Source organism: Ranitomeya variabilis, chromosome 2 (assembly GCF_051348905.1).
Source record: "Ranitomeya variabilis isolate aRanVar5 chromosome 2, aRanVar5.hap1, whole genome shotgun sequence".
NCBI classification, from domain to species: Eukaryota; Metazoa; Chordata; class Amphibia; order Anura; family Dendrobatidae; genus Ranitomeya; species Ranitomeya variabilis.
The window spans coordinates 205838169-205855220 of NC_135233.1; the positions used below are offsets into that span (position 1 = coordinate 205838169).

A 17052-nucleotide genomic window follows, 5' to 3' on the forward strand; every position below is an offset into this window, starting at 1 on the left:
ATGGCCCTTGGCAGAAAAAAAGGTTCCCCACACATGCTGTAGATGATGGGCTAAAATATTTTGTGTTTATGTGAACTGCACAGACATACGTCAAAGAGTTGGGCATCCATTTCCCCATCATACGAAGAGCTGATGGGTTACTTCTTTTAACCCTTCTTCTGATCTTTCCTGTTAGATAGGGTTCTTTCCAGAGGGGAGAGAAGAACAATATTTCATCCCTACAAATTGGCTTTTTTTTTTCTATTTTTTGAGCGTTTTATTTTATATTGAAGTGGAGGGCGGAAAATTCAAAGCTGCAGAACTTGGCATGCAGATTGCTGCCTATGAATGCAGGAAGAGAGTGCCGAGTCCTCACTAGCCATGGAGGGCAGGTAAAGAGTGACAGACCCCATATTACTCATTGAGGAGAAGTAGAGAGTGAGAAAGCCCCATGTCTTTTTTTATTATTGCAGTTTATTTGTAGTAATTATTTTAACTGACAAGTTGAGTAACGTTTTAAGTGAATTCCTTTATTTTTCTTGTGCTGGTCCTCAGCTGCAGCCTAAGGCCGGGATCACACTTGCGAGAAACTCGCACGAGTCTCGCATCTCAATACCCGGCACTCAGACAGGAGCGCTCAGCTGCATAGAAATACATGCAGCCACACGCACGCGCCGATCCTGAGAGCCGGCGGCAGTGCCGGGTATTGAGATGCGAGACTCGTGCGAGTTTCTCGCAAGTGTGATCCCGGCCTAAGTTATAGCCTAGACATGCATTCACAATTCTGCTGGATGAGGAGCTGGAGTCTCCCAATATAATCTGCCGGATCAATATCTGAGCAAAACTTATTCCGAATTAATCAAACTAGCTGTCCAACTGCCTCATATGAGCTCACCTGAATTTTTAGAAGTGCCACAGAAGAATATTTGCTTGCAACGTCTGTCCTATGGGCCCAAAAATAGATGTATGCTTACGGTACGTACCATAGGACATTGATATGCAAGTGTTGATGTACTGCATTTGTACCTTGTGCAGCTGTATACTGGCACAATAGGTGAGGAGGACCACCGTAAGGACCAGGGGTAAAGAAATGTAGGCAACCATGTGGGACACCATCCATAGAGGCCAACACTCACACATTTGCCAGCACAGTCCCAATTTGCAGAAATTTTGTTTCCAAATGTTGCTGTCCCAAACCAAAAATTGGAGGGTTTATATAAATTCAGATAGATTGGGGTCATTTTCGGGTACAATGGGGACTGCCAGACAGTGTAACATGTTCTGTGTAGGGACTTGGGATCTGGTTTGGGGTCCATACATATTTTGGGTATCTAGTCTGGGGTCTGTATTTGTTTATGGACTCTATATTTATTATGAAGGTTTTATCTGGGGTCTATACTTAATTAAAGGGTCTAGCATCAATAATTATTTTGGGGGTCTATTAAATTTTGGCGTCTGGTCTTAGATCTGTGTGTATTCATACTTATTCAGGGGCTTGTATTCTGAGGTCTCATCTGCGAGATATACAGTATTTATTCTGCGGTATGGATTTATTTAGAACTGATGCAGTGCCATATTTATTTTTGGGTTTGATATATTCAGAGGTATATATATTTTTAAATAGGTTTTGGCTACATCTATATATATTTAGGAGTCTGGTCTACATGTGTATTTATATAAGGGGCTTTGGGGTCTGAATGTAATACCGGCATCTATGTGAATAATGTATCAGTGTTTATTTCTATTTTTCATTGTGTATTATTATTATTTATAATCTTCAATCTATTCAGCTCCCAAAGATTTCCTTAGTATAATCCAGTTAACAAATAAAGTTTATATGCAGAATATATTGGGAAAAAAAAAATTATAGGAGCGCATGCTTACAAAATTTGCCAAATTTTTCTCTGATTTGCAGCCGATTTGGAACGAAGTGCGCGCGATGCGGCAGACAGATCTATGCCAGTGACTGGGTGAGAAGAGCGCGGGGAAATGCCTACCACCTAGCGTGCTTTGCGTGCTACTCCTGTAAGAGGCAGCTGTCTACGGGGGAAGAGTTTGGCCTTGTGGAAGAGAAGGTTTTATGCAGGATCCATTACGACACCATGATTGAAAACCTGAAAAGGGCAGCGGAAAATGGTACGTTGTCGACACCGCTTTGAAACTTATTCTATATTGAGTCGTTTTTTTTCTCTGTAATTCAAGATGCTCTTGTTATGTTGCACTATTTTCTTTTTCATTGTTGACTTCCTTCTTTTGTGTGTTATTCATCAGAGCTATGATTAAGCTATTAGTCATGGAAGCCAGCTGTGTGGGTGACAGAATGGACGACAATGTTTCCCCATAGTCCCCCACCTTAAGTCCTAAGACCCTTGGCAAACAAAAATTTGAAAACTTTTTTTTTCTTTTTTTTTTGCCAGATTTTTTTCGGTAAATGACCCACCAGATGTCAAATCATTATACTCAATAAGCTTTGTATAGATAGATAGATAGATAGATAGATAGATAGATAGATAGATAGATAGATAGATAGATAGTACGATTAACATTACATACTCGGAAGAATATGGGACTTCCCTCTGGTCTCTGGACAAAGCTGTAGGGTTTATACTGCTCCATTCGACATACATTAACAAAATAAATGATTGGCTTTCTGCCTCTGACTTGCCTAAATCCCATCGAGAATCTGTGACAAGACTTGAAAATTGCTGATCACAGACGTCTCCATCCAATCTAACAGAGCGAGTGTGCAATGAAGAAGGGGCACAAAATGTCTCCACTGCACTTCCCTTTAGGCCGGGGTCACCCTTGGGAGTTCGATGCGAGAAACTCACGCATCGATCCCCAGGGGAAAAATACAATAGAAACACGTCACCACTATTATGTCACCAGAAGTGAAAAAAAAAAATCAATCATCACCCACCGAAACTGTAGGGTAATAAGATCAAACTAACGTAGGTAACAAGTAAAATTATCTGTATTAGACGAATGTAGACATGAATAAATTACCATCAATGTCATAATGTAATTTATTACATTGTATATCATTGCCTGCTTGTTACCAGGTCAAGGATCTTGCTTTTGCTCTTATTTCATTCTCACTGCCCCCTGATTATTCCATTTTTTTTAAATTCACCATTCAATTCCATGGACCTTTATTTAGTGCTGATTTTTAATGATCTTTATTAAGGGGCGTGGCTCACAGGTTCCTCATGGGCATGTCTTTAGGCTACTCCGCATTGTTACTCTATGAGCCACGCCCCTTTAAAAAAAACAAACATAAAAATTAGAACCAAATAAAAACACTCATATCTCAGGAACTGGATGGTGAAATGAATGAAAAGCAGAATACTCAGAGGTACAGGGAAAATATGCTGGTGACAGGACCCCCCTTAGCCATAAAACAAGTGAAAAATATCTGTATTTTCAGGAAATGGGATTACTTTGGAGGGGGCAGTACCGTCAGAACAGGACAGCCAGCCAAAACCAGCAAAACGGGCCCGAACATCATTCACAGCAGAACAGCTACAGGTATGAGATTCACTGACGGGTTAAGTGCTAGGGAACGTACAGGAATCTGCCACTAATCTACTCTGTTCTCCAGGTGATGCAGGCACAGTTTGCTCAGGATAATAATCCCGATGCCCAAACACTTCAGAAACTTGCAGATATGACAGGACTGAGCAGAAGAGTTATCCAGGTCAGTATGAGACACGCAAAACTATTTGTTAAAAAAGATTTTAAAAAGTTTTCCTTGACATACAACATCAAATGTACGATCAATGTAGATCAGACCCATGAAGCCCTCAGAGATCAGGAGAACAATGGGACAGTGGCCTCTTCATCACAGTGCCTGGCATACTGAAGACCACCGGACTATGATTGTGCCAGGGTCTGCAGGTTGGCCACATTGTCATGAACATTGCTGTGCCAGGTATTGCAGTGAATGAGCCACCGCCTTTTTGTCTGGTGATTGGAATAGGTCCTTAACAATCATACATGAATGGTTAATCAATTGGAGCACCAAATCCCCCCAAAAGTTGAGACACTTTGTAAAATGTAAAGAAAACAAGAATCGAATGATTTAGAAATCTGTTACAGCCATATTTTATTCACAGCAGAACATAGATCACAGATCAGGAGACGAGCTTTACATATTTTTCCATTTCAGATGAAAAAATTAACTCAATTAGGAACTGACGACACTCACAAATCTCAAGAAAGTTGGAACGGTTCTAACAAAGGGCTGGAAAAGTAAGTGGTACTAAAGAAAAACAGCTGGAGGGTCAATTTTCAACAATGTCACATGACTAAAAACAGACAGCATGTTATAGACTAGAGGCAGAGTCTCTCAGAAGCAAAGATGGTCAGAAGTTGTGAACAACTTTGTCTAAAAACTGTGGGATGATTTCAGAAAAATCTTCCTCAACATAAAATTGCAAAGACTTTGAAATGGGCCAAAGCTTATTTAAAATGGACTGAGGCAAAATGGAAAACTGTTTTGTGGTCAGATGAATTGATCTTTGAAACGCTTTATGGAAACAACTGACGTCGTGTCCTGCGAACTCAACAGGAGAGGGACCATCCAGCTTGTTATCAGATCACATTTCAAAAGCCTGTCTCTCTGATGGTATGTGGTGGCATTAGTGACTATGGCATGGGCAGCTTACACACCTTGAAAGACTCTATCAAGGCTTATATTGAAGGTTTTAGAACAACATATGCTCCATCCAGACATTGAATATTTCAGGGAAGACCTTACATATTTCGTCAAGACAATGGAAAACCACATACTGCGTCCATCTTAGCATCATGGCTTTACAGAAGAAGAGTTTGGGTTATGATCCAGTCTCCTGCAGTCCAGACCTCTCAACAACAGAAAACATTCGGTGCATTATGAAACAAAAATTCCCACCAAGACCCCGGACTGAGGAGCAGCGAGAATCCAACATAAGACAAGTACAGGGCAACATTCCTCTCCCAAAACTCCGGCAATTGTCTCCTTACTTCCCAGACGTTTACAGACTGTTGTAAAAAGAAGCGATGCTACACAATGGTAGACCCGTCATGGCACAACTTTTTCGAGATGGTTCTGCCATCAATTTCTAATTAATTTTTTCAAATAAAATGGATAAATGTCCAACGCTCAACTTCTGATCTGTGATCTATGTTCATCTGTGAATGAAATAGGGTGATAAGATATTTTCAATTCTTTGCACTACATTTTTCTTTACATGTTACACAGCATCCCAAACTTTTATGGAATTGGAGTGGTAATATGGATAGGCAATTATCTGTAAAATTACCGAAAACCACGTTAGTGAGCTATGTTGATTTAAAGGAGGTATCTAGAACTTAGATATTGATGATGTATCCCTAAAATAGGTGATCAATATCAGATTGATGGGGTCTGATCTCGACACACTGGAACTCATCTGGAACTAGAGTACGGAACCGGGAAACTGCAACTCCATACACTGTTTGGTTTCAGTTCCCGGATACTGTGGGTCAGCTCCAATTTACTTAATTCACCCCATGATATAATATTGATAAAATATCCAAAGGGTAGGTCATCATCAATATGTAAGGCCGGTACAATCCTGTTAAAGGGGAAATGTTGGAAGGTCTCATGCACCACATTTCTGGATGCTTTATATACCTTAGCGGAAGCTAATCTCTGATGTGGCCAATCCTGCGGCACGTAGCTCCTTTCTAGCAGAGGGCTGTCTTAAAGGGAAACTGTTAGTAGGATCAACCCTCCTAAGTCGTCTATATGGTCACGTAGGTCACAGAAAGGGTCACATTGAGGTCAGATAACATAAAGTAAGGTTTTAATACTAGAGACAGGATAGAACCATTGCGATTAGTCACCTTGTCGTGGTGGGATGGCTTTTACGCTTTTTGATCAAAATAATTTTAAGTCCCCCATGTTATTTATATGTACTATTACTAATTTCTTGTTCACTTATTATAGGGTATATCCTCTTTCTTTTTGGTGAGGGGGTTGTTTGTGAAATGGCTACAGTATGAACGTGTTCTAACACTTTGCATGTATACCAAGTTATGCTCCGGTTCATTTCTTTGGTTTTGCTGTCAGTCATTACATGTCTCACACTGGTAATGACTCCTTTCATTTACAATAAACTCTGCAGGCAGATTCTCAGGGAGATCTATGTCCGGCCCATAGATCGTAACCGCTCATTTACATATTAAGAAAGGTGTGAATTTCTCTGGAATAAGACATCGGATCGCAGATATCAAGGTGTCATTTTATTCAGCTTCCTATGACCTACAAGTCCATATAGACGGCTTAGGAGGGTCAATCCTACCGACAGATCAGCTTTAAGCAGGGATGTCCTGATGGAAATACATGGGACTGTATGTAATGCTAAATCAGCATGGCCAGACAAAGCTTCCTCTGGCAATAACAGCTGATCAAAGAAACCCAGCCCCAAAGTATCATCTGATCACCAGTCCAACTTCTGTTTGGAAGAGTGGTTGACCAGTGAGACAATTTCTTTAATTTATGGTCATTTTTCCTGGTCACCGTGACTGGGACACTTTAGGATTATGCGCATGTTCCCTGACACATAACCAATAACAATTGGAGCTTCTGATTGTCACCATAACCGTTACTAGTGGTGGCGGGTACATGGATAAATGTGCCGATATTTCTATAGATCGGTAGATATCGATTATCTGTATGTTGTTGTTGATCATCACTATACCATTTCCTTGTCAATTGTTCCTTCAGTCTCAAGAAGTTGAACACATATACTTATTGTTTCCATAGTTTGTATCATCCATAACTGATACAATATGTATTTGCTGATTTTTTTTGTAAAACAATTTAAAATCCCCAGGTTTGGTTTCAGAACTGCCGAGCACGACATAAAAAACACACGCCTCAGCATACAGTGCCTCCACCCGGCCCTACACCAACCCGTCTCACCTCTTCACTTTCAGATGACATTCACTTCTCCCCCTTCAGCAGTCCAGAAAGAGCCAGAATGGTGACATTACATGGATATATAGAAAGTAAGTACACCCGCGTTTGTACTGAAAGTCCAGGACTCGTCTATTGATGATGTCTCCTGTCCTATTGTGAAATCAATGTTAAATCGGTGGCGGTCAGACACCCGACACGCTCAATGATCAGCCGATTGCGTCTCCCAATGAATGTACACAGAGCTCCATACACTGCATAGTGGCCATTCTCAGGTACTGCAGCTCGGCTCCTATTAAAGTGAATGGGAAATGAGCGGAAGAACCTAAGAAATTCAGCCCATTCTGTAGGCTTGTAGCACACGTTTGCCCTGTATTATCATCTATAAATATCACTATGTAACAACATAAAGCTATATTTGTCAGACAACCCCTTTAAATAAAAAATCCAAATGGTGATCGGCACTCCACTCCTTGTGGTATAGGTGGAAATAAGATAAATGAAGGGAAGAATTCCCGGCACTCAGAGATATTGTGAATCTTGTCTTTTTTTATTTGTCAGAATCTGAACGTTTCAGCTCCTCCCGAGCTTTCAACACCAGTGCGGGAAATTCTTAATTTCGACCCCTTTAAATAGGCCAGGATAGACCCCCTTGATGTGAGGCAACCAAAAGATGCCTTAAAGGGAATCTGTCACCTGAATTTGGCGGGCTATGTAAATGCCCTGTGCTCGGTCAGATGGGCGGTGTTTCGTCTTCTTTCCTCTACCCCATCCTTCCCCGCTGTCCGCAATATTTTCGGGAATTTGAGTAGGTGTCCTCCATAGTTCGCGTGTACGCAATGCAATCTTGCCTCGCACATGTGGAGTATGCTTTGCCCATCTGCGGGCAAAGCCAAAAAGCATTACTGCGCATGCGCTGGTGCCCTATGTCCCGGAACACAGTGAAACACTTCCGGGACAAAGTGCGCTGGCGCATGCGCAGTAATGCTTTTCGGCTTTGCCCACAGTTGTGTAAAGCATACTGCGCGTGTGCAAGGCAAGATTGCATTGCGTACGCGCAAACTATGGAGGACACCTACTCAAATTCCCGAAAATATTGCAGACAGCAGGGAAGGATGGGGTAGAGGAAAGAAGACGAAACACCGCCCATCGGAGCGGACACAGGGCATTTACATAGCCCGCCAATTTGAGGTTTTTTTTAAGTAGAAACTGTAGGAAAATAGAGTCCACCAGACCATACGGTGATATCTTTTAGAAAAGGTATATGCGCACTTGAGCGAGTTGTGTAGGCACAAGTCCTGGGAAAGGTTAATACCGGTTGCGCTGCCCCGTGGCTGGAGGAATAACTCCACCAGGGTGCGCAACTAGAAGAGACAATTCATGGTTGTAGGCAGCGCCACCGAACTGAAGAGCCCTTATCCAAAGATATATCAAGCGTTTTTAATTCCACAACACGTTTCAACACCGGACTGGCGTCTTTATCAAGTGCAAAAAATCAATTGTAGATAAAGACGCCAATCCGGCATCAAAACGCGTTGTGGAATTAAAAATGAAGGCTCAATATATCTTTGGATCAAGGATCTTCACTTCGGTAGTGCAGCCTAAAACCATGAATTATCTCTCCTTTCTTCAGGAGTGCACCATTCCCCAGCCTCGCGGATTCCTTTTTGCTGAACGACTGACAATTCGGAGCAGCGGAGTCATTGTACCACTGGCCGGAACTGTGCGCTGTTTGATGGTGGAAACAGAGGCAGCATCAGAGGAGCACAGGGGAACGGAAGCGGGACGGATCTAGCAATCTGGGTAGCTTCACAGCTAAACTTTGGAGAGAGCTTTTAATCACTGCACTCCTTGACTAAGGGACAGTCCACCTCTGATAGACCTCAGCGGTGGTCGGTAACCTGGCAATTTTTACCAGATAAAGCTCCTGGATTCAGTATACTGCCATCACTGTACTCTTTGCTATCTGTGGGAAGATCTACTAATGTCTGTGTATATTAGTGACATGAATGTGTATACTTCTATAGATTGTGTTGTTTCGTCATGGCTGCCATTTATATTAATAGCATGTTTTGGAATTGATGTTTTTCCAGGTCAGGTACAGTGTGGGCAGGTGCACTGCAGACTTCCCTATGCTGCTCCTCCTGTGCATCTCAAAAGTGACATGGAAGCCACGCTGTCTAACAGAGGAGACAAGGTAAGGGCCGCCGCCCATGGGGAGGGATGTTAGATACCTCAGCTTTTAGGGTATGGGCACACGTTCCGGATTATTTGCGGATTTTTCGCGTTTTTTGTGCATTTTTTCGGATTTCCCACTATGTTATTGAATTGGGAAGCTCCGGGAAAAAACGCGAAAAATCCGTGACATAACCGTGAGTAAAATGCGAGAAAAACGCGTGCGGATTTTATGCGGGAAATCTCCAGTTTTGCTCAGGAAATTTCCGAATAAAATCCTGACGTGTGCACATAGCCTTACAGGAAAGACACCATTGATATTTATAGATTGTCGTCTCTCTGTAGGCGTACTTATCCATGATCTACATGTATCACATTAAAGGGGTACGCCAAGAATGTGAGAAAAATGGCCACTGTGACATATTTTAAGTTGCAACCAGTCTTGACATGTAACTAGGATGCCACATACAGGGCCGAGATATTTCCAACAGTCCCATAGACAGTGAATGGAGCGCAGGTCAACCATGTGCATGGACCAGTACAGTCGATCATACATATGGACCAGTACAGTCGATCATACATATGGACCAGTACATTTGACCATGCGCATGGACCAGTACAGTCGATCATACATATGGACCAGTACAAGCGATCATACATATGGACCAGTACATTTGACCATGCTCATGGACCAGTAGTCGATCATACATATGGACCAGTACAGTCGATCATACATATGGACCAGTACAGTTGACCATGCGCATGGACCAGTACAGTCGATCATACATATGGACCAGTACAGTTGACCATGCGTATGGACCAGTACAGTCGATCATACATATGGACCAGTACAGTCGATCATACATATGGACCAGTACATTTGACCTTGCTTATGGACCAGTACAGTCGATCATACATATGGACCAGTACAGTTGACCATGCGCATGGACCAGTACAGTCGATCATACATATGGACCAGTACAGTCGATCATACATATGGACCAGTACAGTTGACCATGCGCATGGACCAGTACAGTCGATCATACATATGGACCAGTACAGTCGATCATACATATGGACCAGTACAGTTGACCATGCGCATGGACCAGTACAGTCGATCATACATATGGACCAGTACAGTTGACCATGCGCATGGACCAATACAGTCGACCATACATATGGACCAGTACAGTCGATCATGTGCATGGACCAGTACAGTCGATCATGTGTATGGACCAGTACAGTCGATCATACATATGGACCAGTACAGTCGATCATACATATGGACCAGTACAGTTGACCATGCGCATGGACCAATACAGTCGACCATACATATGGACCAGTACATTCGATCATGTGCATGGACCAGTACAGTCGATCATGCGTATGGACCAGTACAGTCGATCATGCGTATGGACCAGTACAGTCGATCATACATATGGACCAGTACAGTTGACCATGCGTATGGACCAGTACAGGCGATCATACATATGGACCAGTACAGTCGATCATACATATGGACCAGTACAGTTGACCATGCGCATGGACCAGTACAGTTGACCATGCGCATGGACCAGTACAGTCGATCGTACATATGGACCAGTACAGTTGACCATGCGCATGGACCAGTACAGTCAATCATACATATGGACCAGTACAGTTGACCATGCGTATGGACCAGCACAGTCGGTCGTACATATGGACCAGTACAGTCGACCATGCGCATGGACAAGTACAGTCGATCATACATATGGACCAGTAGAGTCGATCATACATATGGACCAGTACAGTCGACCATGCGCATGGACCAGAGCCCTGTTCTCTATATTCTGAGTCTTGTTAATGATTACTAGATGGGGGATAACTACTGGACAGGGGATAACAATTCATTGGGGAACTACCTCTTTAAAGGGTTTCTCCGAAAATGTGATAAAGACGGCCCCATGTGCAGGGCAATGCAGTAGCTTTAGTGTTCGTGGTTACAACCACTCATATAGTGACAGTTAGTTAGTTAGCTGTTAGTGGTCGTAACCATGGTATCTATGGTTATGACAACTAACAGCTAACTAACTAAATACCTGTAACTATACGAGTGGTTGTAACCACGAACACTAAAGCTACTGCATTGCCCTGCACATGAGGTAATAGCAAATCAGAAAAACTATACTACATTTCTAATTGGCGGTATTTGCTAATATTATTATTATAACACCTAGTACATATTGGAATAGGATCTCAGAGATGGAAATACCCCTATAAAGAGGTTGTCTCATACCTGTTATTAAAGGCATATCCACAGAATATACCACAAATGTCTAATAGATGTGGGTCCCAAATGTGAGAGCTGCATGTAGTTCCCGACCTGGGGTCCCCCATTCTGACTGGTGTCCACACCGCAGTGACAAAAGAGATGGCTGAGCATGTGCTGCTCTCCTCATTCACTGCTATGGGAGTCCCGAATATAGCCAATCACTCTGGCAAAGCCATCTTTCCCATCATAGACACAACAGGTGCGTGAGAACCTCTGTTCTGGAGATCTCATGGATATGCCACAGTTATATGACAATCCCTGAAGAGTGTGTGCACACTGAGTCTTTTTACTGAGCTTTTGGAGCAAAAACTGAGCAGAAAGTTTTTGAGAAGTTTTTCACTTTTGAGGAAGTTTTACAAAGTTTTCAGTCTAAAAACTCGCCCCAAAAACTCAGTGTGTACATATCCTTAAGGGCATATTCACACTGAGTCTTTATACGAGTTTATGGAGCAAAAACTGAGCGTAAACTGAGCACAAACGCTGAAAATTCTCCTTAAAACTCAAAACTCCTCAAAAACTTGGAGTTTCTGCTTTTTTAATGCTGCTTTTTTGCAGTGTGCACATAACCAAAGGCTATGTGTCGATGGAGTCTTTTTTGCTGAGTCTTTGGAGCATAAAGTAAGCAGAAACTCCAAGTTTTTGAAGAGTTTTGAATTTTTGAGGAGGATTTGGAGAGTTACTGTTCTGTTTCTTCTCAGTTTCTGCTCAAAAAAAAGTTCTGTGTGCACATAGCCTTACAGAGAAGGTGGAGGAGATTAATTAAAACTAATGTAGAGAAAAAGTACGGCTATTGTTTATTTCGTGCTCCAAAGGCCCTTTGGAGTTAGCTCCTCAAACCAGTTGTTCACTATGGATTATGACTCCATTTTTCCCCTGCACTAGTTTAGTGGTCAAAGGGTAATTGATTTTATAATTACTAATTAGTCTTTGTATTATTATGGCAGGTAATCCTTTTTCAGTACTGAACTTCATCTTCTACAATTTGGTGACGACACACAGCCCTTTAAGCCGGGGTCATGAAGAATGCAATTGAGATGGGCGATTAGCACAGAGGACATTGTGTTCCAGTTGACTTTTACTTTTGAGGAAAGTGGCCAATACACAACAGAAACTTTCATTTTTCTTGAAAACAACATGGACTTCTCCTCCCAAATAAGGATCAACACATTCTTGTTGAGAGAGTTTGACATTGGTATTAACTTATAGCACACGTACAAGTGAACGCTACCCATTCTCAGACTGAATTCGTCATCCATTGCATTTGTGTTGAAGACCAATTACATCAAAATGAGGAGACCTCAGTAACTTGGCAAGATTAAATCAGAAGAAGATGGTGGACCACATCGGAGATCCTGAATCTGGTTGGATGGCCCACATTAAATAGTGGTTGGTCTCATGTGGAGAGACAGGCCAACCATTTTTTAGTTTTGAGTTGGTTGAAGGTACAGAAAATACCACCTAGATCTACTTCTAACATAACATGTCTATCCTCCCAAAGTTTCTATTCCTTTACCCATGGCTCTCTGGTTTTCTTCTCATGTGATTACTACCACCCTGATGTTCAGATCTTTGATATGTTGTAGAGCAGATTCTAAATTATTACCTCTGAATGATTGTGGTTATGGCTTTCATGACTCCTTGTTGTGCTCACCAGCAATGTGGCTCTATGGGAATCCAACCCATAAGGTCTCATGAACTTTTTTTGGTGATGGGTGACAAGCAGTGCTTTTTGTCCTTTAAGTGAAGAGCAGGGTTACCTGTTTAGTCAATATGGAAAGAAAAGATTTAAAGCAACATACTAATTAGGTCAGCATGCCCAACTCCATAATTTCCAGGTGCTCAGTTTATAGGGAACAGTGGTGTGGAGGAAAAAAGAACATGTCCTTCTGTCATGGGTTGAAAACTGTGAACTACAATGGGGGGGCATTTTGATTTTTGCTTTAGGATCCCCACTGCTTCACACCCTAAGTGGGTGACTTGTAGAAGATCTGTGCATGCTATATCTTCTAAGGAACATGGAAACCAGACAATTGGAGCAGAATGTCTAGCTTGCAATATCAAACCGGTGCACACCTGAGTGCTGCCTATCGTCTTTATGGGGCTCTCACTTATCTCGATAGCTCCTTCATACTACCTATACATTTGGTTCTTTTAATGTTTTTGCAGTGCTGTCCCAGAGAAGGAACATGTATGTTCATAGACACCTAAATGGTTCATAGACACCTAAATGGCTCTGGTCTTACCGCATAGGAATCCAAAATGTTACTAGTAATTATTGCTTGTGTAAAGTTGACCCCATATCAGGGACTCTTGAATTATGGCTTGTCTGATAAAAGATCGTAAAAAGGCAGCCCCTGTTATTCTACCCCATACAGCCTTAGATTGACCCTTGCAGGTCATTCCAGTGGTCATTGACATGGCCCTGTTGCCAACAGTCCTTCCTAAGGGCTCGCGCAGACGGCCGTATTATCGATCCAAGTGTGATTCGACAAAACATTGTATCCCACCTGGACCAATGTTAGCCTATGTCAATTTTTTTTCCTCTGACAGACTCTGCATGTGCAAGTTTGATCCGATATTCAGATCGCACCCATGCAAGTCAATGGTTGCATGGAAAACATCGGACTACACTCAGATGACTTCTGGCTGGAGTCCGATTTCTGCGCACTGACACAATTGAGAAGATGGAGAATTTGTTTTCATCATCTTCTCATCGAAGAGAATCGGATCACATTATGATCACACTTGGATCACAGTTGGATGAGAGTGTCATTTGCATAATTGGCCCGATGCTCTTGGATGAGAGAATCTACAGCTGTCTGCACGAGCCCTAGTAAAGGATATGTGCACACTGAATCTTTTTGCTGAATTTTTTTTAGCAGAAACGGAGCGGAAACTCCAAGTTTTGAGTTTTTGAGGAGGATTTGGACTTGCTGAAAAAACTCCTCCAAAAACTCAGTGTGAACATACATATTTTAGGATTTTTTTGGGCGTGGATCCTCTTCAAAAACATCTTGAAATACTCTTGGAAAACTCTTCCAATTCTATGAGAAATTCACTTTTCTATTCATACGAGGATTTAATCTTAGATTATTTTTTTCTAAAGAGGTTTTGAAAAACATCACATTGGAAAAAATAAAGTGCATGTCACTTCTTTGATGAGGATCCTGAAGGAAAATTCTCTAAGCTAGGCAATGTCCAATGAAAAGGCAGCAAAGAATGGTTTTGGCTTGAAAAACTTATGATTTTTGATCACCTCAAAATTTTTTTTATATATACATGTACTTGAACAGTGGTTGTCAACCAGTGGCTCTTCAGCTGTTGAAAAGCCACAAACTGAAGCATGCCAAGGACACTGTGGTTGTAGATCTGCGGCAGCTAGCAGGCAATAGGCTGGAGATCACCATATTTAGGAGAACATAATCATTTTGCATTTTCTGTAAAAGCAAAGTAAAAAAGTCACTATTCTAAAATTATACCTGCACTTTTATAGGAGACCATTTGTGGCATTTTAAAAACAAGTGACAGAGGTGTCTGTAGGAGATTATATATATATATATATATATATATATATATATATATATATATATATATATATATTCATAGGGACCTGATGAAGGACATTTCACTCATCTATGAACATCGGACCACCATGCTTCTAATGACATGAACTTACATCACCATAGGCTTCAGAGGTGATCTAATGGTTTATCTTGTAGGTCTGTGCTGAATTTAGGTGACGCTCTCTACAATAGTCTGAAATTTGCATGTAAAATATTAATATATAAACTAGGGCCATGAAGCTCATGACCAGTGTGAGTCTTTTACGAGTCTAAGATTGAGATATAGTTAATAACTAGATGCGGCAACAGACAGTTCTTGACTTATGCATTGTAGGACTGGCAAAAATGGAGTTCACGGAGGTCCAATATCTATGCTTGGGTTCACATTGTGCTTAGGCTCCATAGCGGGATTCTTTCTCTAGCTCCCCCAAAAAATGAGATATTGGTGGAACCCCTGACAGGGCCATTCACTTTGTCCTCAGTTTGGCTGCTGTTTCAGAGGAGTCTGCTTTTTTGAGAAGGGGAAAAAAGCATGGTCGACCATGGACCGACGGAAGCCGGAGAGAGTATAAAAAGACTCTGTCTGACTCATTAGAGTGAATGGTCTTGTTTGGAGGTTCTGTCCAAATCCCGTTTTTAGGACTTCAGATGGAAGCCCTGTCAGAGCCACTGACGTGTGGCTCCAACGCGATGTGAACCCAGCCTAAGGTAAACTGGACAATATCCCCTTGTGGGGACACAAAGCCCTGCTACTGCCCGTAGATACTCTTATGTTACTGGGTACGAGCCATCAATTTTCTACCAGTCATTAGAAGTCTATATCCTACATTCTTTTGCCTGTAAATTTCTAGTCCTACTTGTTCTCTCGTGGACAAAAATATATGATAAGATAGAGTAGAGGTATTCTGTGCTGCTTGTCCTAGTGCATTTCATCCAAGGTTGCACTCAAGAATTCAGGCAAAAGGAAGAACTAATCACATCTATGTCAAATAGTCCAACTAGAAGGTCCAAAAATGGAAAGCACTTATGGGAAGATGTAGACTAGGGGCTGCAAATCCAACTGGAATGGACACATGAATTCCAGGAGAACTATCAACCTACAATTCATGATTATTCTGATATTCAGTAACTGGGGAGGACTAATTGAATCTGGACTATCAAACCATCACTAACCTTGAATGGTCTGAACTTCATAGATCTTCAAAGAATTTTGACATCAAGCTAAAGAGCCCTCTTAGGACCACCACCCGAAAATCTATTGCTTGAGTGTAGGTTAGATTGGGGTTTTGAGGATCAGAGTACTGGGTTTCATCTAATATTTATATGGCTGATTATAAAATGTGCGATTTAGTCTAGGCAGCCTGAATGTCCACTTGAGGTTGGAATCTTAAGCTGTGACTATACAGTGATCTTATTCGATTTTGCATAAGTAAAGCTTTCTACTAAGTGAACTGAACACTAGATGATGAAAATGAAATTGCCTCTGTGCGTTAACACAAGCGACTATAAACAGCTATATTCATCTCTGTGTAATACATACACCTCTGTCACTTGGCTGAGCGTGCCAGGAATATTTGCCAATTACTTAGCAAATCTAAAAAAAAAAAAATACATGTAACCACCATTCAACCTTTCCTAGAGGATATATATTGCTAAAGCCGCTTTTAGACGAGTCTACAAATATAAACACAGTCAACACCAAGAGGCCTCTTTTCAGATATCCTTCACAATAGACTCCCTCTGTTAAGAGATGTCGTACGGCGCTATGCTCCGCACAAAGATGCCTTTGAATAGGCAGGGAAATTTCTCCCGGGTCTTTGACATTTAGCGGATATACTTCATGACATACCGGCTCTACAAATAAACCGGTGATCAGCTGAAAAATAGCGCTTAGCAATTAGCTAAAAAACTCGGCAATAATTATGTCATACTTGTACAGAAAAGGTGGAATAATTATGTAAATGATGGATTGATTGTAATGAGAATCAGACACTTTACAACCTTGTCTACGAGCACTCTTTCACTGCCAAGATTTTCAGGTGGGTAAACAGTCACTGAATAGGAGATGCACGACACCGCAC

The 17052-nt window shown here is 41.6% G+C and overlaps 1 protein-coding gene and 1 long non-coding RNA gene across 6 annotated transcripts in view; one reads left to right on the forward strand and one right to left on the reverse strand.

Moving 5' to 3' along the window:
• The window catches only part of LOC143809236 (uncharacterized), an 88510-nt gene extending 77437 nt beyond the window's left edge, over nt 1-11073 (reverse strand). The window contains exon 1 of the long non-coding RNA XR_013222164.1: nt 10999-11073. This is a non-coding gene — a long non-coding RNA (uncharacterized LOC143809236). The remainder of the gene's footprint in view (nt 1-10998) is intronic.
• LHX6 (LIM homeobox 6) overlaps nt 1-14930 on the forward strand; it is a 246813-nt gene extending 231883 nt beyond the window's left edge. For 4 of the 5 annotated variants that reach the window (XM_077292352.1, XM_077292348.1, XM_077292349.1 and 1 more), the window contains 6 exons: nt 1895-2115; nt 3407-3507; nt 3581-3676; nt 6840-7014; nt 9016-9119; nt 12353-14930. In XM_077292352.1, the coding sequence (XP_077148467.1) occupies nt 1895-2115; nt 3407-3507; nt 3581-3676; nt 6840-7014; nt 9016-9119; nt 12353-12373 (718 nt within the window). In that variant the 3' untranslated portion in view covers nt 12374-14930. The remainder of the gene's footprint in view (nt 1-1894; nt 2116-3406; nt 3508-3580; nt 3677-6839; nt 7015-9015; nt 9120-12352) is intronic. The other variant, XM_077292350.1, reaches the window with a different exon arrangement.
• The last annotated feature ends 2122 nt before the right edge of the window (nt 14931-17052 follow it).